A 27,705-nucleotide genomic window follows, 5' to 3' on the forward strand; every position below is an offset into this window, starting at 1 on the left:
TTAAAGCACAAATCAAAATATTTATGAAGCATATTGATTCTTAACTGAAAGTAGTGTCTTTTCTTTGGACTGTAAACAGAATTTCAGATGCAAATATGCAGCACTCCACGCTCCTGTAAGAGGTCCCTTTAAATTCAGCTTAAAGGAGTATATGCCACACTCACTCCAGAAAGATGGTAACATTATTTATTCTTACATATTTTACATATACAGTTATGACATTTGGCTATAAAAACATCTGTATTGTAGTAAGAGATATTCAAACAATTACAAATCCATCAATAAATACATTAAAAACATATTGTGTGCTGATGTAGGAATACCGTATGCTCTTTCAGTTACTTACCCAATACAATATCATTGAAAAGTTTTTTGGTGTTTTTCATGCAACACCTAACTTCTTCACTAATATTCATGCTATACAACATTTTTCTTTATTAGGAATGGGATGTTATTTAAAATCCAGTTTATAGTAGTAAAAAACTCTGAAAAACTAAACATAAAACTCTCAACTGTTTTAATAAAATGAACTGATTTAAATAAAGTCATCTTTAAAAAATTAATTTTCTGAACTAATTCGTTATAAAACAGGCAGTATTTCAAAAGGAATGTTTCCATCACCCGGAATAAGTCATTTGTGCTTCAAAGTTTTAAAAGGAATATTTGCAGCAAAAAAATAAAACCAGCTGGTAAGTAGAGGAGGAGAGACTGCAGTACGGATTGGTTAAAATTAACATGCTTCCAACATCTGTCCAAGAACACACTAAACACTTACCAGCATCACAATGCCATCACCTTAACTAACACTTAGAAATGGAGTTTTAATAATACTTAGCTCCTCTCATGCTCAAAAATCTTCACAAACATTTAAAGACTCCTAACACTTCTGCAAGTATTATTATCCCCATTTTACATTTGGGGTGGTGGAGGCAGAGAGGGTTAGTAATTTCCTTAAATACAGACTGTGCTGTTTCCTTCTTGCCTCAGTTCTCCAGGTTCTTTATCACTTTCTGTATTTTACACTTAACGTATTAAAGAGTTCTAGGAAACATTTCCATCTGTATTAGTGGTTATTATTCAAGTTGTGCCACTTTGAAAGTTACATGGCAAATATGAAAGTAATAATCAACATGAAGCCCACATCAATGACTCATAATTTATGTCCTGCAATGCCACACCATTTTACAACAAGTTTATTCTTTATGTAACAAAGTGTTGTGGACATAAGGCCTAATTCTCTCTGTTGTACAGACACAATGGCTGTTAAAGTCAATAAGGACTGCACAAGAGAATAAAATTTGGCCCTCACCACCTGTCCCTGGGAACACAGAAAACCCCTACAGYGGTCCGGTACACACTGACATTGTACAGCAAAAAGGACATAAGTACCACATAAATTGAAACAGTGTTGAGATGCACTAACTCACCAGAAAGTATGGATAACTTAGGCTTATTTCCCCCCACACCCCCCAATTTTGAAAATATTTGTCTGAATTATGTCCTAGAAACCACATAGGAAAGTAAATGCCTAGTCATGAGATTTCAGATATAAAATAGGGTATTTTGCCTTCATCTTAATATCAATCCTGAAATTGTATTATTTCAGTTGATACTAACATTCTGCACAGAAAGTCTGGACGTTTTAGATTTTGCACATTTACCTTCTTCTTGAATTTTCTACCTTATTCCTTGCATTCTGTGCCCCATTTTGATTTTTAGTCTGCCTAGTATACTCTTACTGTAAATCCAACTTAATTTCTTACTGTCTTTTGAAAAATCCCAGGTTTCTCTGCCATTGGCCTGCAGGAGCAATGCATTATGTTTGATGTTTCAATGCCTGATCTGTAAGAGATGACAGAGGCACAGAATTCTGTCACTTGTAGCAACAAAACGGCTGAGTGTGCAAAATTAGATCCCTCTTACAGGTACCCATAAGGCTTTTGAAAGGCACGTGTATTCTTTGTTACTTGTTCCTCAGTGCCTGACCTTGGCTTTTTTATTCTGTCTCTAGTAAACCATATACAATGCACACACTCCCTTGTACTGTGGAAGGAACTTGGAATAAAAATTAAGATCTTCAGAAGTACTTCACAGCTATCAGTAGTTACTCAGTAGCTCTCTCTCCTTTTAACAAATACTAGATCTTCACTACCAGGGAGAACTGGGTTCATATAGCAACCTCATCTCCTAATCCATTTTCTCCCTCCACCCTCAAACACCCAAATTTCTAGCCGAGGGGAACAGTGCATGTAATGCGGGACTTTCCACAAGCAGATATCCAAAGCTCTTACTGCGTTCTGCAGAGCTGGTAGGCCAGAAAAGATTTCTTTTGCATGGGTGTGGGAGCAAAAATACTGGAGCTTCATCCCCTTCCTTCCAGCAGTGCAGCCAAGAGCTGACAGGCTGGCTGAGTATGCTGCTTATGGCCATATCCTGAGAGGTGATAAGCACATGCAGCTTCTTTCGACTTCAAATGGGGGGGACCGTGGATGCTTATCACCAATTGGACTCAGTCCCAAGGCACTAGGCAGGAACAGAAAGGACATTAACAAAGCTATTGTGAGCTGGGGTAGTCAATACAGCTGAAATGTCAAGGTCAGAAAAGCAAGAGGCATTGGCATCTTCCTCTGGACTTTCTGGAAAAGAAGAAAAGGGAATGCAAGATCCCTGGCTAAGGTTTTCCCTGCCTGGCTGAAGCCATTCTCCCTGCTTCAAAAACTCAGGCAATTGAGGGATCACGATACATTAATTCAAATGTGCTAACACTGAAATGTTTCCATTTCAGACAAGTAAAATGCACTTGCACACTATGATGATGGGCATGCTATCAGTTCTGTATAAATAACGGGAACCCACAGGCCTGCTTGGGCTCCAAAGGGCTTACTGGAGGAGATTCATCTCAGAATGCCAGTCTTCTGATGTGAGCCAAACATTCACCCCCAACATGTACTGAGCTGAGTCAAAACACTGGTTTGAATGCATGTTCACAACATCAAACTGGACTTAGCTGCCTTAAAACCGCAGTCGTGAAAAAGTTAAAAAAGAAAGGCTGATGCTTTGGCAATTCATTAGCTGTTATGCAGTCCAAAAGCCTCAATAACACTATCAATAGCTTGACTAGTGGCAATTCACTATTGCATGGCTGGTAGTCACCAAGAAAGCATTTCTTAATAGTTAAAGCAGTCACGTTATCAAGTATTTTTTCACAGCTCCTCCAGATCGGTTAAATCCACAACTACTTTCAAGAACAGAGTGTCATCTTTGATGTAGGTATTCTTTGTGTTCTCTAGAACCGTGTGTGGCACAAAGCGTGGACATCCAGAGGCAATATTCATTTCTCCATCTGGCCTTTTGAAACTGCTGCTGTTGGGGTCGGCTCTGAAGACTTCCACAATGTGATTTTTTTTCCCGCTTTGGTCCAAAAGCATAAGCGTAACTTTTTGTTTGAAAGGCCATGGCAGCAGTGAGTCAAACTCCCCTCTCATCACAACAAAGTAGAGAGAGACGTGTGTTCCCTTTCCTGAGCCATCCCCATTCAGATAGGCTCTTGCACATAACCTGTACCCACAGCGGCTGGTGTAAAAAGGCTGGCTGAATATAGAGAGGACACGGCCTTCCACTGCTTCTTTTTTCTTCATCTTGTAGTCCATGATTTTCCAGATTAATTTGCCATTGTAACATGTGCCTTCCAAAAGCTTAAATCGTTCTTCATTTTTATTGAGCTGTGCTTTGTGAATATTGATCTGGAGATCATGCTTGTTGGACTGACCTTCCAAAACAACTGGGAAAAAGAGAGAAACATTCAGTTAAATAAAACTGTCAGAACACTGGATACAAAGAGCAACCAGACTTGAGCTGACAATACTTAATTACTCAAGTTCCAGGCTGAAGACTAAACTGTGGAATCACATCCAAGAGTTTCTCAGAGACAACTAACTTTGTAGCACAGGCCACTCCACTCAGCTTTTTGCCAATATTATGCTTGAGTCAAGACAAACTCTTGAATGTCTGTATCAGAAAGCTGCATTTGTATATTGTATACTCCCATCCTAGAGATAGCATTGAGAAGCAAAGTCTGCATCTAGATTCCAAGGTTATGAGTTCTTTATTTGGACTCATTTGATATACATATTCACATTCTCGTTATTTATTACAGTGCCATCCTGGAAAACACTAACATTATCAGGCTGAAACAAGAACCACGTGAAAATCTGGGTTTGACTCACATGAGAACCTAAAGTAATGCCATAGAAGTGGAAGAAGAACATAGTCTTGCTGGACCTATAACAGTAAAGGATAGAGGCTAGCCTACAATAGCTGCTTGTTCCATTTAAAAGATTCATGTCAGAGGCCGACTCTGGCAAAACTGATGCTGAAAGCCACACCCTACCTGACTGATTTTCCCCCCTCCCACAAGATACTCTTTGATTTACAATGAGTCTTCTTAGGGGCAGGGGTAGGAGGTAACTTATAGCCACTGGAATACAAATAGGTTTCCTCTCCGATTCTCTTAACTTCTCTTCCAAACCTCAGCCTTCATTTTTCACCCCACTCTTTTGCAGAAGGAGCTCTGCAAGTAGAAGTTAAAAGGACAGGCCGCAATGCAAGCAATTATGTCATGAAGAAGGGAAGGCGAAAGCAGTCTTCCACCCTGAGTATCAAGGCTACTGTTATCACTGAAACAATCAAGGAGTTCTGGTTAAGTACAGACATGTTTCACAAACATGTTGATTTAATTTACAAGGCTGATGTTAATTTACAAGGTTCACATTACACACATGAAGCAAGAAAGTAGATGGAGACAGAAATATCCACTACAGCTGTTAATTTTTTATTGTAATAGCAGCTGGTAACAATGAATATCAGAGAGAAATAACACCTGGCTATGGATCCTACTGCTACTACCATCACAATCCACCAGCCTAATCAACCCCAGCTCTCTGACCCTGCAGTGCCACAGAAATTCGGAAGCTGGGGCCTGTGGTAACATTGGGGCATAAGGGAAGGTGGGAGGATTGAGTACTCACTACCACCAATTGGTCTTAGAAATCAAGAACAGGAAAGCCATTACCAGCTAAGAGCTGCAATTAACTGACTATAGCATCAAGGCCTCTACTAACACCACTACCGAGTCCACAAAAATCCTAAACCCATGCAGAAAAGAAACAAAAGTCCCAACATACCTAAGCGCTGATCATATGTCTCCATAAGGGCAATCTTCTGTTTTACATTTTCAATTGTGTCAAACAGGGGTCGCAAGTCTAATTTACTTGGTTGCTGGTTTGCCATTTGTATTAACTGTTTTACTTGTGACTCCAGTCGTGCAGATTTATCCAGGTGACTGGCAAGAGCCTTCCCAATTAATGCCATTGGAAGAGAGTGAAAAGCAGAGACAAGAGACATTAATAAAATCAGTCATTTCATTTGAAATAAGATAAAGAAGTCTTTAATATGTCAGCAATATCCACTACACGCTAGATGCGAAAATATTGTGCAGGTTGCCTTTGGAATGTCTCCAAATGCTCCCTCATGGTTAATTCAGCATTTACTCACTGAGAATCCATCCCTGATTCAGTTCCATTCACACTGCATTACTTCATTCAACCAATTATTCAAATTTGCACCTGCATAATTGCCATGGGGATCTGGCCATGCAGGATATATTCAGTGCTTTTTGCCCAAGCCAGATATCCAAACTTCTTTATCGGATAAAATGAAAAGATAATATTGTATTGTAAAAAACAAGAAGAGCTTGTGAAGTGTTTGGGAGACAGTATTTGTTACCATCCTGCTATTAATGACAGCCATCACTGTATAAACACATTCCAGGATGCAAGAAAGCAACTGGCCAGAAAGGTAAAATAAATGTCTTACCTGTGTGCTTACCATCAAATTGCTATTTTTTCCAAACAGCTGTGTAAACTGTCTGAATTCCTTCTCGCACTTTTTAACTGCCTCTGCAAGCTGTTGGATTTTAATCTCTTTACATTCCAGACTCTTACACAGGTCAGATATCTACAGATGGAAAAAAGCAGAGCAAAAACTGAAGGTATGCCAAAATACAAAGCAAACAAATTAAAATGTATGCGACTACCTAGGAAAAAATGGAAAAGTTTATCATGCAAATGCTCTAACTTAACTACAGATAGCACTAATTAATTCAAAATTAATGGATAAGCACTAGTAAGTACTGAACTCTGCATCTTAAATCTTATTATTGCCCAGGTTGCAAAGCAAAATTTCTAAAAGCTTCTCTACACTATGATGTTAACTTGGATTTAGGCAGCAGGTGAGCTTAGAGTGCAACAGTCTCTCCTGAACATTTATTGTATTTATATTGGGGATCTCCCAGACAAAAACATGTAAGCCCGTGGCATGTGCCGCACGGGCTCCCTGGAGCAGCTCTCCCATGAGCGTGGGTGCCCTGTGCATGTCCCATGCTGGAAGTGCATGCACACGGGACTTGCAGTGTGTTTGGGACCTTCTGGACTCACTGCACACATGCAATTTCAGCTCGACAGCACATACACAGTAGGTCTGACATCTCCTGGGAACAGCCTCATAGTGCATGTGTTCATGGGCAGTAGGGCTGTCTAGGATTGCTGGACATCAATGTCACTCATTGGAGTTAGTGCTCACCGGAGCATAATCAAGATGACAGATGTCAAGTAATCCCAGTAGAAGTGCAAAATTCTTGAACTCTAACTGGACAGAATTTCCAGGTGGAAAAAAGATGAGATTTCCCAAGAAAGCCATAAGGTAGCCATATTTCTTAAAAGCTCTGTGTAGCAATAGGTGTTAAGAGACTCATATCTTTCATTTCCATCAAGATGACACATTCTGTTCTGTGATAATATATACCTACATGCATATATGTGTATGTGTGTTTGTGTGTATGTATACGTACATATGAAYGTATACATATATAACATATTTTTCTGTACTGGGGTCTAACAAGTAAAAGACATGAGTAAGTGAGGAGTACTGACTCCAAAACTACAGTAGATCACCGAATTGTTGCATTTTGGGGCACTTATGTTTAAAATAAACAAGCAAAAGAGTAAGTCAACCACCAGTTGGATGCATTCACTTTGGCAGTATYGGGCCTATGCCCAGTGTCGCCTGTTGGGAGCAGCAGCAATGATCATGCAGGGAAGAGTGCTTGCAACCTACTCTGCTAGAGGGCACAGCCAGCAGCTAGTGCTGCCTCTGCAGGGGGCAAGACTTGGGCATTTAAGAGGCTTCTCTTCAGTAGGTTCTTGCAATCTCAGCAAGCACTGAGACTTCAGACGCTCTATCTGCAAACCTCGTGTCCACTGTAAGCAAAGGCAGAAAGCAAATGAGGTGAGCGGTGGCAGCGAGTCTCCCACTGTGCTCAGTGGAGAATATATGTGCCTGAGAACAAGAGGGTTTCCATCTAATTGATTAACTTCACTGGAAGGGCTTATTCTGACTTTTGAGGTGTGCAAAGAAGATAAAAGTAGTCTTTTAAAATGCAGTTGAGCTAAAACACGCAACAAATGCAAAATCTCATATTGTCCTCCAGACAGCCAAAAACTGTTGAAGAATGCTAATTAAATGACTTGCCTGTTCTTCCAGTCTGGAGTTCTTGTCTAAAATCTGCAGCATGTGTTCCCTCAGGGCACCATTTTCATGTTCGGCAAGTTTCCCTCTTTTAACCTTAGTGAGGCAGAGGAGAAAGTGAAAGAATCTAATAATATGGTAAACAGATTTTTGAAACTGTTTAGTAAAAAATGTTATTGATGCAAGAGTTTAAAATGTCTCCTCTGTGCTTTGAAAGTGAGGGAATGGCAGTCCTGACTCTTTATTGCAGTATCTTTGTCAATACTAGAAATAGCTGTGAAAGAACAGAAATGGTTATTTTGGTAAATACTCCGACTGATTTGGTAGACAAATCTCAATCCCAGTACAAACAAAGATGTATAAAACACTACCTTTACAAGACAGCCGTACTGTTTATAGGGACACTCCACTTCAGTCTCAGGACACACAGTTTCGTGCTTTTCAATCTGCATATATTAACAAAGAAAGTGGTAATGAAATAAATATTAAGTAACTTACCGCACTGGTAAAATCTAASTGTCTGCATAAAGCATGAATTAAAGCCAATGTCAATAGACCACTGATCACATAAAGAGGAAGATGAGTAGTCAGAGTCAATAAGCAAGCCAGATGATACAGTGGCATTGCAATTGGCATTGCCAATTTTGCAATGACTGAATACCTCATTCATAAAATGAGACATATCACTTTTAGGACAAAACAAAGAAAATACTTAGAGCAAATGACTAAATCTGTTTTATTGGCATGGGCCAATGTGGTCTACGACATGAGTTTCAATTTTCATAGAAGCGTGCAGTTTGCTGAATTACGGTATGTGAAAAAATTTATAGTACCTCCTTTTTCAGAATTATCTGTGAACAGTTTTGGAGGCAAGGCACAGGATAGTCAGGACAATCATTTTCCTCATGATTCTGGGGAAAAAAAGAAACAAAAAAAGGCAGTGATTTGTATCAGGCTCAAGAAACACCATAGCAAAGATGATACACATTACATTATAAGCAAGAACAGGCAAATATATAAAATTTACATATTAATTTATTCTTGCCTGTAACACACAATTCTCTATTTTTGTAAAGTAGTATATATAAAGGAAGCTATTAATTTCTGGCATGCAGAAAGTAATCACAAAAATACAAGTGCAAGCCCCATACCAGATTGTTGTTCTTAAGAGAGCTACAGCAACTGGTGTTATTTATTTTACACATTTATTATGTTTTCTCACTCAGGTAGTAGGCCAAATTCTGTTCCATGAGTTGTAAAGCCTCATTACAATGCTGAAAAGTTTTCACTCCACAACATTAAGAGGCAAACATGTGCTATAGATTCCCAGGAAATGTTTTATGACCTTACCTTTATGTTGATTAAGACCACATATTTATTACAGTACTGACACATTTCTTCTCGAAATTTACAATGCTGACTTAAGTGATCTTTCAAATCTTTCCGAAGAACTTGATCGCAACATCCATCATTAGTGCATTGCACACTTTCAAACAAACACTGCTGAAGATGCTCCTGCAACATGTAACAGCAAATTAAACTTGCAGAGGAATGAACACCAACCACAGCTAGGAATGTGGTTCACTGCATCTTTACTTGCCTAGTACACACATAGAAACATTTGGCAGTTTGGTAACAAACAAAACTCCATATGCTCTTTCCTCGTACTGTCTCAAAAGTAGAGTAAGCAAAAGAACCTGCAAATCTGGAGAGCCCTTTCTTTAATTTCCACTTTTCACTCAATTAACACACAAAAAAAAGCCAAAATGTCTGGTACCTCTTGGCAAGCAGCTGTGAGTTTTCATGAAGCATCCATCACACGGTGTCCAACTGCATACAAGTATTGTATGTACGCTATGGCGATGCTAAAGCTATCTCTGAGCTCACCCCTCGGATACTGGTGCAGCACAGCTGCGATGGCGCTGGGCTAGGAAGCTTTCTCCGAACCAAAGCCCTGCCAAGAAGTGTGGCCATGACACTAGGCTGAGTATCAATCTGCTGAATTACCTTGGGTCYCCCCTCCCTAGCACTATATTACACTGTGCAGACATTCTGAGGTGACTGAATTATCCTCAGCTCTGCAGAGAAGGACCTGGGAGTGCTGGTGGACACCAAGTTAACCACGAGGCAGCAATGTGCCCTTGTGGCCAAGAAGGCCAATGGTATCCTGGGGTGCATCAGGAAGAGTGTTGCCAGCAGGTGGAGGGAGGTGATTCTCCCCCTCTACTCAGCCCTGSTGAGGCCACATCTGSAGTACTGCGTCCAGTTCTGGGCTCCCCAGTACAAGAGGGATGTGGCACTACTGGAGCAAGTCCAGCGAAGGGCYACAAAGATGATTAGGGGACTGGAGCATCTCTCTTAKGAGGAAAGGCTGAGAGAGCTTGGCCTGTTTAGCCTGGAGAAGAGAAGGCTGAGAGGAGATCTGATCAACGTGTACAAGTATCTGAAGGGAGGGTGTYGAGAGGATGGGACCAGACTCTTTTCAGTGGTGCCCAGTGACAGGACGCGAGGCAACGGGCACAAACTGAAACACAGACACTTCCATCTGAACATGAGGAAAAACTTTTTCACTGTGAGGGTGACAGAGCACTGGAAGAGGTTGCCCAGAGAGGTTGTGGAGTCTCCTTCTCTGGAGATATTCAAAAGCTGCCTGGACGCGATCCTGTGCAACATGCTCTAGGTGACCCTGCTTGAGCAGGGGGGGTTGGACTAGATGATCTCCAGAGGTCCCTTCCAACCTCAACCATTCTGTGATTCTGTGATTCTGTGATCCTTGCTGTTTATAGCATATTTAAAAACCCGTATTAATTTTTTTTTCACTATTGCAAAGAAAACCTTCAGAATTTCACCCATTAAGACCCTCCAGAACTTACAAAAAGCCAGATGCATTCACAGTGAGATAAAGGCAAATGGTTCTTGTTAAATAACCTAAGGCAAAGCTGGAACAAACTTACAGCTATAATATTTTCTGTTGACATGTTTTACTTACATACAAGGTAAGTAATGATCTACACACCTCAACCACATTGCTACAGTAACTCTGAAGACAATCACTGAAGTTGACCTTATAATACACATCAGAGTTTGTATGAAAATCAAAGACTTCAAAATTTGATCAAGCAAACTAACCTGATATCGTCCCAGAATTACTTTTGAGTTGCAATCAGGAATATTTTTGCAAAACACTTGCAAGTTAAGAACTTCTCTTTTACAGCAGTTGTCTTTGAATACCTGTAAAGAAAGTAAGCTAGTCTTCATACGAGGTTATGTAAGATGTTACAAAGAATATAAAAAGACAGCAAAACATCACAAGAAACCTTTTAAACACAAAAGTGTAGACTCCACAACCACAGGTATGGTTCTTGATAATTCACATTGAAAATGTATACTAAAAATATAAGTGAAAATGTTTACTGTCAATTTTCTATTAGGTACAGTTTTTTGGGTTTTTCTTCCTCCCTATACAGTTATTCCACAGATGCCGATCCAGCAGGATTATCAGCTCAGGAGCTGCCATGCTGCTTCTGGGRCCTGCCTGAGCTAACAGTCCCCGTCAGACCAGACCAGCTTTCTGCGAGCAGCCCCGACGTTTGAGCAGGGCGTGTTTGAGATGGAGAGGTGATGCTGAGACACCCCTTACATCGCCTCCAAGAAACAGCACTGCTGCCCGTTGTGTAAGCAGGGGCAAACTGAGCTCTCAGAGCAACCTTTCAGTCTTCTGTAGAGATCTTCCTATGAGGAGCATTATAAAGCTATTCACTGTTGCATTACTCAAAATTTGCACAGGGTAGGAGAGAGTGAGTGAAAAACAACAACTTCACGGACATTTAGACTACAATTTCCTATCAGGAGTAGGAGAGAGAAGAAGGAGATATATATGATTTCACCGGAAAATAAATTCTGGCAGGATCAAGTAGGTAGCATCCTTTCAAGCTCTGGCATATAAATAAGGACAATTAATCCATTCCAAAATATTCTGTAGCTTACAAAATAAGAAGCATGAACTTGTCTTTTGCTCCAAAAAGTTACCAAAAAAAGTAAATTAAGTCTGCAGGGCTAATGAGGTATATTGGAAAGAGTTAAGGCAGCAAATTAAAGCCCAGTCAAAATCAAAGGCAAATAAACAAGATCCCCCACAGCAAGATGGGGGATTAAGTAGTAAGTAAACAAACTCTCCACTAAAAGAAACATTGAACACTAGAGAAGATTTAAAACTCCATGAAACTCTTGGTTACTCTATGGGAAATACAGAGGACTAAAATGATTTAACTTCAGAACATGGGGAATAAAATAAAGCTTTAGCTACACATCCATACTTTCTTTCTTGCAGAACATCACTGAACACACTATTTCCCTTAACATTGCTTGAGAAGACAAAAGCTGCTCTGCCCCTGAGGACTAAGAGACTAAGAGCCACCTTTTCTTAGCTGTCTTGCTTTTTTCAAGAGGATGTTGATCACTGAAGCAACTGCAACTACAGCTACTTACCTCATGCATTTTTATTGTTTCTTTGTCAACGGGACAGGTGGGTACTGCATTCAGTTCTCTAGATCAAAAGAAGAATCATGTTAACTCACAGAACACTTGGTTTATTTTACAAAATTGAGCCGCGCTAGAACCTGACTCTGGTAGGAGTCAGTAGAAGACGCTTCAGTGTCAAGTGAGAAAATTCTCATAATGCATTTGGCTTGATTTCAGTATTGCAAGGATTAAGGGGGGAGGATTTTCTTTATGAAGCCTTTCAAATGGTCAGTAATATCTTGAAGTCTGAAGTTAAGTATCTCTTATTTTAGGATCTGTTGACACATGTTTCTTATTAAAGTCAACAGATCCTTTATACCACAGTGATACTTAGCTTGAGAAATCATGCATGGTCTTGTTTGTTAAATTATCCAAGAAATATATACCTGGTTAAAAAACATCCTGTGAACTCAAAAGTTACTGAACAGAATGCTAAATCAGGCATACCTCCAGTGTTCATAAGACATGTATTTGGGCATTTGCATAAGTACCAGACAGGTAGAATACAAGTGAGAACTGTCTTGCTATGTGAAAAATCAATGTGAGAGATACAAAATCCTGAATACAGGGGATAGTGAGGAAAAAGGCATGTATCATGAGTGCTTCAAGAAGGCAATATGAGAAAACTTATTAAAATCCTACTTTTGCACTCTTGATCAACAGTTCTGTGCAAAGCCCCTAGAGAATCTGAGTATTTTCCATACGCAGCGTTCCTTTTTCAGATAATCTTTATGCAGCCTATTCATAGCAAGTATAAGAACCTGTAGGTACAAACAAGAAGAAATATGCCACCGTTTCTTGATTTATGCAGAAAAATCTTCAGTTTCCTACATTTTAGTCACTTTTATAACAAGTTACTTTGTCAGCAATGCGACACTAAAATAAATCTTACATGCTGTGCTCATGTCAAAGTGGTATTTTCCTTTATGAATCAACAAAAGATCATACCCTGAACTTCTGTAAAAATAAATCTTGGAAAGAATGTGACCTGTCTATATCCCGCTCATGTGGGATACCCTAAAAATCAAACCGCACTTCAAAAATGCATTGATCTAGCAACTACAAAGCCAAATTCTGCCCAAAGCTCCAAGAGGATATTAAGCTGCAACAGTGTAACAGAAAGCAGAGTTTGTGCTACAAGTGTTAATAAGATGTTTTTTAATTAAGAGGACTTTGTCACTCTCTGGCCATCTGTTGCTCACAAATGTCATATCTGGAAAAATCCCACAGTCTGCATTAAGACCAGCCTTTGCCTAGTTCAAGCTGTACATTTCTGATTATGACAGCAAAATAAGTTCAAATGGTTCCTGTCTTAAAAAGCTCCCAGAAGTCCTACAGCAAGTATGAGAAAACGCTTACTGAGGGCGTGTCCATGGGGAGGCAAACCTGAAAGAGCGAGTGGCTAACATGAAGCATCTAAAATACATAAAAAGTGAACTGTAAAATCCATCTACATAATTCCACTTCTCTGTAGCCCTCATGGGCCAAATTCTACTGCAGATACACCACACAACACGTAATGGATTTCCAGACGGGTCTGTGGGGTAAGTACATTTCATGGGCAGATAAATCCCAAGCAGGTGGATGCCAGCAACCTTGTGATCTCACCGTGGTATCAGGTAAAATAAACATCAGTTTTATAACTCCACTAAAATCAAAGAAGTTATACTAAAGCAGACAGCTTTAATCTAACCACCAGTACCAAAACCATTAGAGTTTAATGCAACACACTCACCTGAACAGTACAGTGACAGAGAGCCTTGATGYGCTAGACAGCATCTCACTCAGTCGTGATTAAGTTTACACCAAAAATTTGCTTACACTGACTTCCATGCACTTACCAAAGTGATCCCATATTCCCTGCCCCCACCAGGTAAGGTCTTTAAAGACATCTTTAAAGCACTGGGTATGCAGTGACTGGGTTCAACAGAGACTTTCCACTGACTCCTGCACTTTTTACCAGACCATTACTATTATTACGGCATCTGCAGTTGATTTATAGAAGGTGCTAGCTTCTTTCTAATCAGGGGAGGAAGGGGAGTTTGTAAACAGAGAAAGAATCTGTACTAACCTCAGAGAAAGAATGCATTGCTGGCAAAATCTGTGACCACATCCCGTCTGGTGAGGATTGTGCAGGACTAGGTGGCAGTAGGCACACTTGTACCGCTCCTCCAGGCTTTCGACAAACTTGTAGTCGGCGTTGGGTTCAAAGTCTAGAGAAACACCACTGGCAGAGTTTTGGCGTGTGAAGATGTCTGAGAGACCAGTAAATTCGTCACAGGCCATGGAAGCTATACTGAAAAAGCAAATGCAAGAAGAATCCTTTTAAATATTTGCAGTTGGTTAAACCACCTCAGCTACAGCTTGCAGCAGACTGCTCGTTATTTGAGGATTTTCATTTACAGAAGGTTTCAACAGATTTCAGAGGGAAATGCAGCATCAGATATGGAAGAGCAATAACAAGCTCAGAGAACTACAAAATGATGCACACTTCATTAAATGACTAGCATGAAAACACATTTTGGAAAAAATTTCACAACCTGAAAATTATTCCCCAGAAGAGAGAACTTTTTCCTAATTTTCACACAACAGCTGTTAGTCTCAGAAAAGTTAAAACTACCACAGACTTAGCCGGGGACAGCAGAGGTCAAGTCTCAGCCCCAGTGCCTGCCAGCAAAGCCTACACTTAGCGTAAAGCCCACCCACATGGTCTTACTAATTCATTGCACTGGTTCAAAAAGAGCACAGCTTTGTGGTTAACAGCAAGGAACATACAAAAAGGGGAGCAGAAAATTTTTACCTTCARTTTGGGTGTAACAGAAGCCAAAGCCTCTTAACTTGACATCTTTCTTTTTCCAGTGCTCACCCCTTTATAGCACTAAACTATAATACTGTTTTTCAAAAATGTGTGAGTTCTTGACTATATTAATCCTGTCTGAAAGATGTAGTGGAAAAAAAAAAAAGAAGCAAGATTGCAATCAGAACTGTGACTTAAGCTTTTCTCTCAACCTAGCAAGGCTCGTGATGGAGCATGCGCAGCACAGGCATGCAAGGTGGGTTTTGTAGTAGGAAAAAACAACAACATGTGTTTCCAGCCCTCGTAGTGGCAAACCTTGAGATTGACCACTGATTTCTTACAGCTTCACCTTCAGGAGACACTTTTTACTGACAGRATGTGTACAGAAGCTGAAGCTGAAGGCACCGGCCACAGCAACCTGCTCTTCATGCAAAATGCAACTCCCAGCCCGCTCTTCTGGTCATTTTTCTGTACCTCACTAGCGACAGCACAAAACACAACTCCTTATTGACGCGCACTATGGCGAGGCAATTAAAACATTTACTCTTCATTTAAAGCCCTGCCTTTAGGGCTCCAGTGACACAGAAGCGCTTTATTTTTGTAAATACTGAGGCACAGGGAGACAAGATTTTATCTCTCGGATCATTTCACGGGGGAAGCGTTCATTTTTGTAGCCGTACCGTGGTATGCTGGTCCTCGCCTGCACATACCGCCCTCCCTCCCAGGCAAGCAGGTCGCTTTGGCTTGACCGGCAGCTCTCCGGGAGGCCTGACTCAGCCCTGCCAGGTCACCGAGGCCATCTCCTGCCCGACCAGAGCAGCGGGGCCACCGTGTCACCGCCGCAACCTTGCGGCTGGCATCCAGCAGCACGCCAGCACTGACCCCGCGTGCGCTCCTGACCCCTGCAAGCAGCGCGCTGACCCTGTGTAACAGAGACCACAGACCACCTGAGGGTCACGCACCCAAATACATTTTCTTTGCTATTTTCAAATCCCATATCGGACAAGGAAAACCTGCAGACAAACAAAAGGACGCGACTGAAAAAAACCAAGCCAAAACACAGAACCCACCAAAGTGAATTTCACTACAAACATTTATATGCTGCTGTACTTCAGCACTGGGTTTTTTACTGTATTTACCTGCCTAGCTTGTGCGACCCCCCTGCCCTCTACTAGAGCAAATGTCAGATTTACTCAAGCATAACCAAGCATGTCTGCAGCCCACAGGGATGTGAGCCCTAATAAAACTAATTTGAGAATAAAAAATTAGCATGCTAAATAAGCAGAGGAACCACATGCATCCCCCCACGGAGAACTGCCTGCTCCTGAAGGTCCTTTGCAAACGACCCCGTTCGGTCGCTCCCAACAAACAGCCTTCTGCTTCCAACCAGAGACAACTGCCCGCTTCTCGCCTTTGATTTCTGAACGGCTGACCCCTTCTCCTCTGAAAACAGGTCTCCCATGCTCCGATGCTCAAATAGGAGCAATTTTATTTTTCCCACATCGGCCAGGGACGCACCGACGCAGCCTGGAGGAGCTGCCAGCCTGGCGCCTCGGTGCGCTCCCTAGCACACACCGACRGCGCACGGTGCCACTGCCTCAGCGATGGATCAGTAATTGCCACAGAGCAGCAGACCCCCTACAGGACACGTTTCCTACTAACTGCTCCTGTTAACAGCCAGTTAGAGCCCCAAAACACATTTCCTTTCTGTTTCTTATTAGTGCTGTTTCTCATTTACGTAGCATCCAATTTCTTGAATCCTACTGCGCTCTAGGATGTAGATCTCCTGACGTTAAGGATTTAGCAAGTTAATGCTGCACCGTGTAAAACCCCACCAAAAATCCAGTTTTACCAGTTTTTGTCTTTCAGGGTCTACTTTACTGTATAATGCACTTCTAGCTGGGGTAAACAATGTTGTAAGTATTTTAGGCAACAAATGGAATAGGTTAAGAATAAACACAGTTACCAGCCCAAAATACCATCCAGAAACTCACTTATATATCTCTTTGCTAATTACATCCACCACATTCATTCCTATCTCTTTCTGAAGAAAGCATTTCTTTATTGCACACCTTCCAAACATTTGGTTGAAATGAGAGCCTTTCTCTCCCTAAGCACCTTGAAGGTGCACACGTATCCCCGACCAAAACCAAAAACACCCTATTGCTAAAATTGAGCCTCTGAGCAGCTCGTTCTCACACGTTTTTCCCAGTGGAGGCTCCTGCTCCGCCTCGGCTGGTGGAGGGAGCAGGCAGTCGTGTTACAAGACAGGGACGCTTCGCGGGCACAGGGCAGAGCGCTGCCAGCGCCACGCGCGTCCGGCTGCTACGGTCGAGGCCAGGAAGCGTCYGGATGCGCAGAGCGCTTGGGACGTTTGCACCGGCGCCGGCCTCCTGGTTCCTGCCGTGGCGCCCGCAGCGGCTTTCCGCGAGGAAAYGGGCTGGCAAGGGCCCCGGTCTTCACGGGGTCAGCGGAGAGCCCTGCGGTGACGGCAGCRCCTTGTCCCCGGGCTTCCCGCTATTTTCTAGTCTAAACCTTCAGGTATTACCAGCTCCTCCTACACAAACTGGCCGTGGATGGTGTTGGGACTTAGAGATGTTTGGGATAACTTGAAAAAGGGCCATTTTGTTACGCTGTGGCCCACGAGGCTGGAGCCACTGCTGGATGGAGCTGCTGCACCGAAACCGGTGCATCGCCTGCTAGAACCACTGTGCGTTGGGCCAGCGACGTTATTTCAGAGGTGTCGATATAAATGACACGTCTGTGACAAACCGACTGAAGTCAGCGCCAAGAGTGACGTCATCCGAACCATGACAGGCGGAGCGTGGTTCCCGTGCGAGCGCATACGTGTGACCCGGTGCCGACTGCAGAAGCTCCTCTTCCCCTTCTGCCTTCAAGCGTCGGCCGCCCGCGTGCTCTGAACCAAAACCAAAGGGAAACAGTCAGAGGAAAAAGTGCTCTCTGCGAGAGAAAGAGCGCCCATGGTTAACTGAATCAGCTTCCTGCTGACGCTGACGCCTGCCCCGCGCAGGAGGCGAGGTACGCTTTCACTTCTGCATGCCACGCTGCCGGGAGCAAAGCCACGGTATCCCCTTCTTTGCATAGGCTACAGCTGCTCAGCGTGCAAACTGCAATACTGCCTTAAAGTCTCAGACAGCGGCGGACTCCTACTCTATAAGGATGCTCATGGCAGAAGCGCAACACACACGGCAATGCTACAAATAGATTTGCACTGCAACGCCACTGGAAAAGTATGGAATAAATGAAAGACTTAGGGGACACAGAAAATCTATACGTCAGGAAACTGGATTTCTATATACTGAAAAAAACAGAATCGATTCTGACCTCACATTAGAAAAGTAGTCTGAATCACTAGAAGCTAAGCCCAGGTCTTACAAATAACTACCACATAGTTGGACCTCAACAGCCCCACAGTGCAGACAGCTCAGAGTTACACCCCCATATCTTTTCAGTATCCCAACCCCGCCTGTACCAACAGCAGAATACTCCTGAAACATCTTCTCATACACGTGTTGTATACAGATGCTTTTAACCTCACTGGGAAAAATCCAGGGTGGAGAATTTTCATAATAAAAATAAACTGTTTTAAATGTGGGCTATCCTGTTTTAACTACCACCACACCAAGGTAAGGCCAAATATTTTCTATTTAAATGGCCCACATTTAGTTTATCTTATTGTTCTGCGTAAGACACAAGCAGACCGTGTTAATAAGGAGAAAAATCAGCATGATATCACTTATTAAAATATAGCCATTATACGAACACTTTTCACAGCCACGCTAAAGCAGTCCCCCTCCAGCAGTGGTGCTCCCCGTGACGTCCCCCCCAGCAGCGATGCTGCCGATCTGGGCCACCAGCAGTCACAAGCGAGGAGAAACGCTGTGCAACACCTACATCGCACTGAACTACGCTGGACAGAGAAACGGTTTGGGCAACAAAAATGTACTTACTGCACGCAGAGAAAAACATGTCTATAATGTGGTAATTCTTTTTTAAGAGAATATGTTTTCCTGTTTTCTGTCATGTGAAACCAAGCTCCCAAGAAGACTTATCAGATTACCGCATGAGCTACAAGGGCAACGGCCACTCAGGCAGGCTGCAATGCTGTGCTGAAAATAGACCAAAACATCCAGGATGGCAGACTCAAGCACAAGCACTGAAAGCCACCGTGTCTTTTAGACCGAGGAGGGCAAATACRTGAATCGTTATCACGGATTTGGTCACTACACTTGGACAAGAAAACAGGACTCCTGGTCCTGCTGGCTAGCAAATAGGTGGGTGGTGCTGGCACAGTGCCTGCCTGGTTCTCCATGTACAGGGAGGCTCGTGCCTGGTTACCTTCCCAAACTGGAGTATGGCTCAGCAGAAAGCACTGTGATGACTCCCACGCATATGATGTTTCCAGGAAATGCATATATTAGAGCATGGAAAGAGATTTCCACTCATGCTCTCCCGCTTCTAGCTCAGCGATCTTCCTTTGCTCCAAGGTACTCGGTAGGGACAAGGCTTAGAAGATTCTCTGTCCCTCCCTTGAAAATTATCTATCTTTTATGGCATATCAGAACTGGAAGCCTTTCTTAGTCAAAATGGGGAAAATTTTTGTAAAATTCAATATACTTAGACACCTGAGACCAATTCACTCCATTGGGAGCTGACAGACAGAAACGTGATGGAGGGGAATGTAACTTGCATTAAAATTACTCTCTCCAAACTGCCTTATGATCTAGGTAATTAGCTGTCTCCAGTATTTTTGAACTAAAATAATCCAGTTATATGATTTACTAATAATATAAGGCTCCTCCACATAAACACTGCACTGCAAACAAGCCCCAACACTTACCATACAGAACTGTAAAGGTAATAAAGTCTTCAAAAGAGCTACTATAAATATCTATACACTTTAAAACATGTACATATTTAAGATACAGCAGATTATAYTGAGTCATCTAAAAACAACAGATGATGCCATCTGATGTCACCGTGAGATCATCCTTGTTCCTTCGAAAGCAGGAGGAGTGATGATATTTTGACCAGTGACAACAAAACACACTTGTGGGTCCCCACAGCGGGGAGGGATTCTGGGCGCACATTTGTGGCCTCTTACATGAGCAAAAGGATCCCCCGTTGCACCGAAGCAGGCTCCCCATTTGCATGCAGGGCTCACTCCTGGCAGCAAGGCAACCTCTGYTATTGGCCTAATCCCTTAAAAACCACAACTCAGCAACCAGCTGGTATCCAGGAGAACATTTCTAACAGCAGTGATTTCCTACTGGATCTCTGCCTGGGGACCCACAAGGGATGTTGCTGCAGAAGGCAGCAGAACCAAATTTGATTTCTTTTGTATATAGGCAACTTTTATCTCATTCAAATTCCCATACCACCTAATTCTAAAAGCACAGTAAAACAAGCATCAATTTGCTAATCTCCATAAGCAAATTTTCATTAAAGAGAATATGACTGCAGGGTTTTCTTTGCACAGATTTACAGCCAAGCATTACAGTAAATTCCCATAAGACTAGACTTCATCATTTTTGCAGGCATAAGTACATTATAATACACACAACATTTAAAAATTTTAAAAATACATCCATACAACTAACATAGTGTATCTGGTGCTGAAGTAGTTTGGATTTTGTGGCCTTCTTGCTTATTCGCTACATCTGCTATTTTCCATGGATTTCCAAATCATTAATTAATGAACTCCTATTGTATTATCAAGAAATCTCTCTACATCTAATCAACACAATATTATCTTACAACAATATGTACAACAAGTCTTAAAATAATCTCATTTCACAGCTAGAAAATAATTTTGTTCCTAAGATCCACGCAGTCACTCTACAGAAAGGTTACATTCAAGAGCTATTAAAAAAATCAGTGAAATACTTGGTACTTCGTAACCTAGCTACTTATTAAAAAAAAACCACAACAGCTTCTCAACATCTGCATTTCAAGTTGGTAAACACTGGTGCTGCTGAAGAAGATGCTTACATAGACCTTCCTTGATCAGACTAACCTATCAGAAAATTGAGCAATTCTTTCATTTGTCAATCACTTTAAACTTCTTTATCAATACCTGGATGTTTTACTGCCTTCCCTAGCAACAACACAACTCTACATTAAAACTTTTCCCAGTCAGCACCGCTGACATTATACACCCGTACGAACTCTTGGAGCTATTTGTCTCTTCTGACGAACTCTGCCTAAGATCCTCCAGATTCTCAAACCTTGTATTAACAAACCTGCACGATTTTCAAACATCAATTTGCAACAGTTAATACCCGAAGAGCCATTTAAAAATGACAAATAATTATAACAACATTAGACTCCTGCCAACAATTAACAAGATACTTTTAGATAGACCCATACCTGAAAACTGTAGCTGATCCTTAATGGGCAGAAAATGASAGCGTGTGCGAGAGAGAGTGTGCGAGTGTAAGCTTTGTGGTTAAACAGTATGAGCATTTTAAAACAGCAAGGGAGTGGAAATCCCCCAGCGTAGCTTTGAAAAGATCATGTCTAAAAATGTTTCAAAGTGTTAGGACAACTGACAAGCCATTGAAAAGTAGTTTCCCTTAAGGTGCTGCAGTGACTGCAGAATTCATTTCTTGGAGCAACAAGAGGTTACCAGTAACTTTTCTCACAGTTCTTGTTTTCACATTAATAGCATCACTTTCAAAAAAGGAGTAAGTGGAGTGACCAAATTAAAAATAAATGGTCAGCAGGAAACACGTGAGGACGAAAGGAAAACCAAGGTTCAATCCTGAAAATCCCTCCACATGTAGCCCTTATGAACCCAGGTGGATCAACTCAATTTAGGAAAACTGGGGACTGCTTACGCAAGGAAACTGCACTGGTTCAACCTAAAGTCAGCACAGTAAAGTTACACTGCACTAGCTTACGCTAAAGGCTGCATGGACATTTTACATCTAAAACAACTTTCCAAGTGAGATAAAATCAACTTTATGAAAATAAATGTTTATATTGGGGTTTGTAATAATTAAAGTGTTTGCACTCCCTATTGATTTTACAGCTTGAACTTAACTGCATACGCAGGATTCCTGGCAGTCCTCATCTCCACAAATTCTCTGTGTCAGCCTCCTTTCCCCAGGCAAAAATGTATTTCCCTTACTGCAGTGCCACAGGCTCAGTTTATAACCTCACCCACTCGTTATTCTCCTCTGCCGCCTCCCCTGGCTTTCTATTTTTATCTTTTAATTTTGTTTGGTGGGTAAGGAAAGTAAAGCTATYGGCTTGAGTATTGCCTTGCAAAGCCTTGCTTTGCTTGGCCAATTAGATAAGCCCCTAACCAAAAAAAGGCATAACAACTTTTTTTTCCTAAGGTAAGATATCTACAAAAGCAATATTTTATAGGATACCTGATATCAAAGATAATAGTATTCTAAAGAAAGTTTCTATCTTGTAGAAAATGCAGCTCATCAGTTTTTTTCCCTTTAATTAAACTTGTTCCCAGGGCATTTCTAACCTGGTTCAATCTCCCCTCGCAGGAGGCATTGCCACCTACCACGCATTTTCCCCACACCTTCCCCAAAGCTCTGGAACAGCTGAGCCACCACTAAGTCAGTGCAGTGCCGACAAAGAGAAAAGGTCATCATTTGAAGGCATGTTGCTTCTTGATCAATTAAACTGATCCCAGTTGTATTTCTAGATGCAACCTAAACCCACTTCTGTGGTTAAGTTTTTTAAAGCAGAAGACCTCCATGTGTGTCTGCAACTAATACAGGTCCTCGGGATGCATCTTGGCCAAGCTGTTGCCTGTACACAACCTTAGCGCTGGTTGACATCAGAAGAGCAAACCAACTTTGCAAGGACTTTCCATGAAACTGGGTGCTCTAGAGGAGGGAGAGATCCCGGGCAGCTTGGCGTGGGGGAGATCGCCCCGCTGCCAGCGCAGCGCCTGCCAGTGCAGCTCCAGGAAGCACCAGCTGCTTCTGGGAAGCTTTGGGGAAAACCCCAAATGGAGAAGTTGAGTAGGAGCAGGATCTTAATTTTAAACAATTTCACTCTGCAGATGAGTAGAAAGCAATAGTCTGGCGTTACCGTTCACGCACACCCTTTGGTGGCCTCCACTATTCACACAGCGCCAAAGACCCTGCGCATGGAGGCAGGAACCAGCAAGGAACATTAGAAAGTTTATTTAGAGCACGCTCAAGGTGATGAAGGCAAGTGAGAAAATAGACAGGAACAGCCTTTAGGAAACCGAATGAAGGAAAAGAAACAAAGGCACAAGAACAACATAGGGAAAAGTTACTGAAAAGAAGTACGACAACAGACGGAGAGCAGTAAGACTACTGTTTTTAAATTTACTTTCTTGAACTGAGGCATATCAGAGCCAAAGCAAAGCCCTCACCTCTGCTAACAAATAAGTAGGCCATTACRTACTTTGCAGGACTGGGTCTTAGTGATGGGCACTAGTAAGTCACCTTTTAACTTTACCTCTCCTTCCAAGGAGGATACTACCTGTCCAAGGGGATAGATACGCTATCTGGGACTTCAGTTGGCTTGCTGTTAATACCTATTCAAGGCCTAAGAGAGTCTTGGTTTCAATTTTCAGCACTCCTAATCATTTGAATTAGTCTTAATGAGTAATTTAATCAGCATGTGTACAAAAATCTCTGAATAAAGTCACAGTTTCTTCAGTAACCTCGCAWCCAAATTACTAGGATAAACTAAAATTCTGCTAAGGAAGTCTTTCAGATGAAATCAAACATAACGCTGAAGAATTACGGCAGTACAAATGGGGGTTTTGTGCAGCCCTCCTCCGAGCAGGCCCTGCAGTCCCCCGGCTCAGCAGCCTCCCGTGGCACCCGGCACCCAGCTCGTCTGCCCCAGCCGGGGCTCCCAGCCCYGCGGTTGGGAGGCAAACCGGGGCCRCTCCCGGTGCCGCTCCAGCAGGACCCAACCAACGCCGGGACTAAGGAGCAGCACCACCCTCGGGCAGGGGCTTGCCGTGACCTTGGATGAGACGCAACGTAAAAAGGCTGCTAACATGCTGTGGGTCACGTCCAGCTCTGCTCTCCTGGTTGGCACCAGTTTGCTTTATTTCTCCCGGCAGTGAACAGCACCACTACAGTTTTAGTGACCTCAAGGCACATCAAGGCTTCACCAAGTTCCCAGGTTTGTAACTCCTCAGCGGAAAGCTGCCAAGACACAAGGTTTAATGTTGGTGGCAGTGAGGCAGACAAAAGGATGACTTTTTTTCTTTACAGATAGTGCCTAATACCCCTGTGTACCATCTTCTATTGAATATATTGGTCCCACAACCATTTATATCTGCTGTCTCTAAGACAACATTAAGAAATGAAACCTGTGATTTTTGTTTCTTTCATACTTAGKAAGGCCAATATTTCAATTTCAAGTGCACAGATCCATTTACGGTTTTGGGCAGAAACTTTGTTTCTGAAACCCATATATATCCTCTCAAAATAGAGACGACTGAAAACCATGTATGACTTATCAATGAAGGCCTCTGTGTCTCACAGTGACCACTTTAGGCAAAACTGGTTTGCAGATTGTTCCTCTCCTTGAAGTTTATTCAGGCACTAGAAGGGATTTGTATAATACCAATAATAAATAACTTTTTCTTTTCAATATTATGTTTCACTAAATAAGCACAGAGCAACGTATTTACCCTTACAGAACCCTTGCATGTAAATGTCATAAATGAGGTTAATCAGTCCCCCCCMCACACAGACAAATACACTTGAAAGCACTCTGGGCAGTCCCATACAAAAACCATTGTGGCTTAGGGTACAGACAGTTTCTCACACACTTATTTACTTGTTGCAAGACCGAGCTGTGGCGACGATGGAAATTTTTCTACCATTTTTATTAACAATAAGCATGACTCAGCTTCCTCACCTCCACACCTCTAGGGTAGAGGTTTGCCTCTGCCATGGACAGAGGGAAGGCGAATGTGCAACAGCAGCACACTGCCACCTGCGCTGGTGCAGATAGCACACGGCTAATCACGGGAGCATTAACTCTTCATGGTCATTAGTGGAGAAACTTGGAAAGAAAAAGATCAGAAAAGGTGAGGTGAAGATGTTGTTGCTCCTCAGGGCACAGCTCAAGGACAACCTGAGCACGCGATACCCTACCAAGCTGGTTTGGGTCCCAGAGCAGCATCCTCACGTGAGCACGATGCTCTGGGCAGGCCAGTAAGCACTGCTGAGGCTGGGATGTCTACAAGGTGCCGCTTGTGAAAAACTGCCGATACCACTGCTGTTATCGCCTCAAGAACATCAGGAGCCCAAGAAATGCTGCAACGCATACAGACTCACTGGAAGGTCACAGAGAGGAGTCCACAGTCAACTATTCATTGATGATAAATATTGTCTATTTATTTATAATCAAAGGGCCAGATGAAGAATTGAAGAAGATAAGGTGTTATAGATCAGCTTAAAGAAAGAATGCAAAGAACAGCACAAAACCTGGGAAATCAGGTGCCCTGTAAGTCTGCAGCAACACACCGAAGTGATCAGGCAGAGCTTCCCCACCAGTATGCAGCACAGAATAACAGCACCCAACCTCACTCACAGCTCTCCGCTTTGCCCGCTAGCTAACGACTGTGCTCCTCTTTTAAGGACACCAACTATGAGGCATGTGGGGTGAAATAAAGACCCCTCTGTTTTCTGCTCTTTGCACTCATTTGAAATTCCTTTTCTCAAAGTCGCCAGCAACAGCTTTTAAAATCTTGTCCCCTCTTGGATGCCTTTCCTCATCCTCTCYAAACTCCGTAATTATTCCTTTGGTATATCCTCCTCATGCCCTCTGCAGTTTCAGTGACTGCCATAAGCTTTTCTTTCTTCCCGATTTTACTCTGAATCTTACCTTTTGGCAGTTAACAACTATCTAGCCAAAATTTCTGTGTCAAATACACACAAATCTGCCATATTACTGCAGACTGTCTTTCTGCACAAGCTAAACTCTCAGCCTCTCCTCCAATATCTCTGCTCTGCTGTGGATGTCTATCAACTCAGACTTAACCTGCTGCCCTTAACCCTCCCCATCCAGCCTTCTACGCAATCCCTCTCTCGGCAGCTAAAATCGACACAGCCAGCCCATATTACGCTTGGGTTCATAACCTTTGGCTCTGCCTTGGACTTAAAGCTCTAGATGTTCACAAACAACTCTTTCTGCATGATAGCCCCATATGATACAGTATTTCTAGTCTATTTATACAAGTAAAATTCTTCTCCAGGCTCCCATCCTCCTTGCATTTTCCAAAACTCAGTTCTCTGGAAATGCAATCTTTACTTATTTATCCACCCAGAATGCTGCTGCAGGGATCATTTTTCTAGGCCACTTGTTTAACCACCTCACCACCCTCTGTCCATCCCTTCAGCACCTCCCCCTTCTCTGCTGCATCAGAAACTCCTCGTTCCAAAGCCTGTCCTAGTCCACCCCCACTTGGCCACTGCCGTCTTCCACAGTTGAAAAGGGCCAGTTTCATCTCCGGCCAGATGACGACACCAGGCTCTGCTGTCTACTTGCTATACTGTCAAGCAAGTGCATACCAGGAGGACAGATATTTTAGAGGGATATTAGCAAGCTATTCTACTCAAATCTCTTCTTTAAGATCTCTTTTGCCAAGCTCTGGAAATAACGGGCTTCCTATAAGCTATGACCACTGACTGTTACAGTGGTCCAGAGGGTCCTGTTGCTTCCTACTGCTCTTCTGTCCATCCATATCTCCCCCTCCCGATGGGAACTACACGCTCCTTCAGCCAAGGACAGCGGGTTTGCTCTGCCTTTGCACAGCCCTTAGCATACCGGGGCCCTGACCCATGACAAAGACTCCTCCATGTGACAACAATACAAAACGTAATTAAGGCTAACAGCAAAGGAAGTTACTCTGTGGGTTTGGCTTCACCGTAACACATGAACACCATTACTCACCCTAAGATAAAAAGCAATAATGCAACGTGGTCTACAGAAGAACAAACTCAAGCAAAACATCATCCAGGTCAGTACTCTAGCGTAACAGAGTGATGGACACTTTGGATGGAAATTTTTTGCTTATCATTAAATCTGGGTGCACTGTGTAGAGTTAGCTAGAATGGTTTAAAAATACAATTGCTGCCATTCTAGAGACGTGCCTGACCTGAATACACCAAGTGAGTTATTTTTAGTGCATTATTGCAATCTTTCAGTCATCCCATATTTATAAAACGGAAATTGTGAGGAAAGTTGTTCTTGGCTGACATCAGGAATGAGCAGCCGAATTAACACTAGCAAAGCAATTCAAGAAGTGCAACAACGCAAGCTCTCCGTTTTCCCTTATAAATCTTAGAGTGTTGAAAGTATTTGGTCAAAGCCTGGTGTCTCAGTACCATCCCAGTATGCCGTTAATCAGGGAAAAGTCGGTGAACTGCTTGTGCCTTACTGCACACATGCAGATGAGCGATTTCCTCCCCCGCAGCAGAATCCAGTCGCCACCAGCAGCGATGGTTGTTACGGCTTCCCTGCAATTTGGAAGGATCAGAGCAGCTGCAAAGACGTTCATCAGAGCCGCCTCTGTTGTTTTGCTCGGTTTTGCTTCTCATCTTCCCAAATTTCAGCTCCGCAAACCTTCAGGGCCCGCTGCCGGCCTACATTCCCCGCAGCGCTGCCGGGAAAGGGCAGCATTGGCGCTGCAGGGAGAGCTTGTGCCTGCGCCTGCCCCGCGCACCCAAACGCCGCTTTGTACACGCAGTGGGCCAGCACGGCGACGGCGGGCGCGTGAAAAGAAAACGCGTAAAGAGAAAACTCCTCGGCGC

At 42.7% G+C, this 27,705-nt stretch overlaps 1 protein-coding gene across 6 annotated transcripts; it reads right to left on the reverse strand.

Annotated features, from left to right (window-relative positions):
* Nucleotides 1-494: 494 nt before the first annotated feature.
* TRAF5 (TNF receptor associated factor 5) lies at nt 495-27,699 on the reverse strand. Of its 6 annotated transcripts, none has more exons than XM_026072348.1 (12): nt 21,293-21,312; nt 17,712-17,819; nt 14,177-14,401; nt 12,073-12,130; nt 10,714-10,815; nt 8,935-9,099; nt 8,418-8,495; nt 7,956-8,030; nt 7,588-7,680; nt 5,875-6,015; nt 5,184-5,352; nt 495-3,781 (listed from the first exon to the last, which is right to left on the reverse strand). In XM_026072348.1, exons 3-12 carry the CDS (start codon nt 14,389-14,391, stop codon nt 3,204-3,206), a joined length of 1,674 nt encoding a protein of 557 aa, XP_025928133.1. In that variant the 5' UTR covers nt 14,392-14,401; nt 17,712-17,819; nt 21,293-21,312; the 3' UTR covers nt 495-3,203. The 6 variants fall into 6 exon arrangements, with proteins under 6 accessions (XP_025928133.1, XP_025928132.1, XP_025928131.1 ...); XM_026072347.1 differs by having other exon boundaries at nt 17,675-17,819; XM_026072346.1 differs by lacking the exons at nt 17,712-17,819; nt 21,293-21,312 and adding an exon at nt 27,280-27,699 and having other exon boundaries at nt 5,887-6,015.
* Between the last annotated feature and the right edge of the window lie 6 nt (nt 27,700-27,705).

Source organism: Apteryx rowi, unplaced genomic scaffold (assembly GCF_003343035.1).
Source record: "Apteryx rowi isolate R43461 unplaced genomic scaffold, aptRow1 scaffold_34, whole genome shotgun sequence".
NCBI lineage: Eukaryota > Metazoa > Chordata > Aves > Apterygiformes > Apterygidae > Apteryx > Apteryx rowi.

What these genes read in the sequence shown, in the direction of transcription:
- TRAF5 (XM_026072345.1), bottom strand. Translation starts at nt 27,452, where the DNA reads ATGAACGTCTTTGCAGCTGCTCTGATCCTTCCAAATTGCAGGGAAGCC. An exon ending in TAATTCTGGGACGATATCAG is followed by an intron (nt 9,100 to 10,713) that starts GTTAGTTTGCTT and finishes TACATGTTGCAG; the next exon opens with GAGCATCTTCAGCAGTGTTT. An exon ending in ACTCCAGACTGGAAGAACAG is followed by an intron (nt 6,016 to 7,587) that starts GCAAGTCATTTA and finishes TTCCATCTGTAG; the next exon opens with ATATCTGACCTGTGTAAGAG.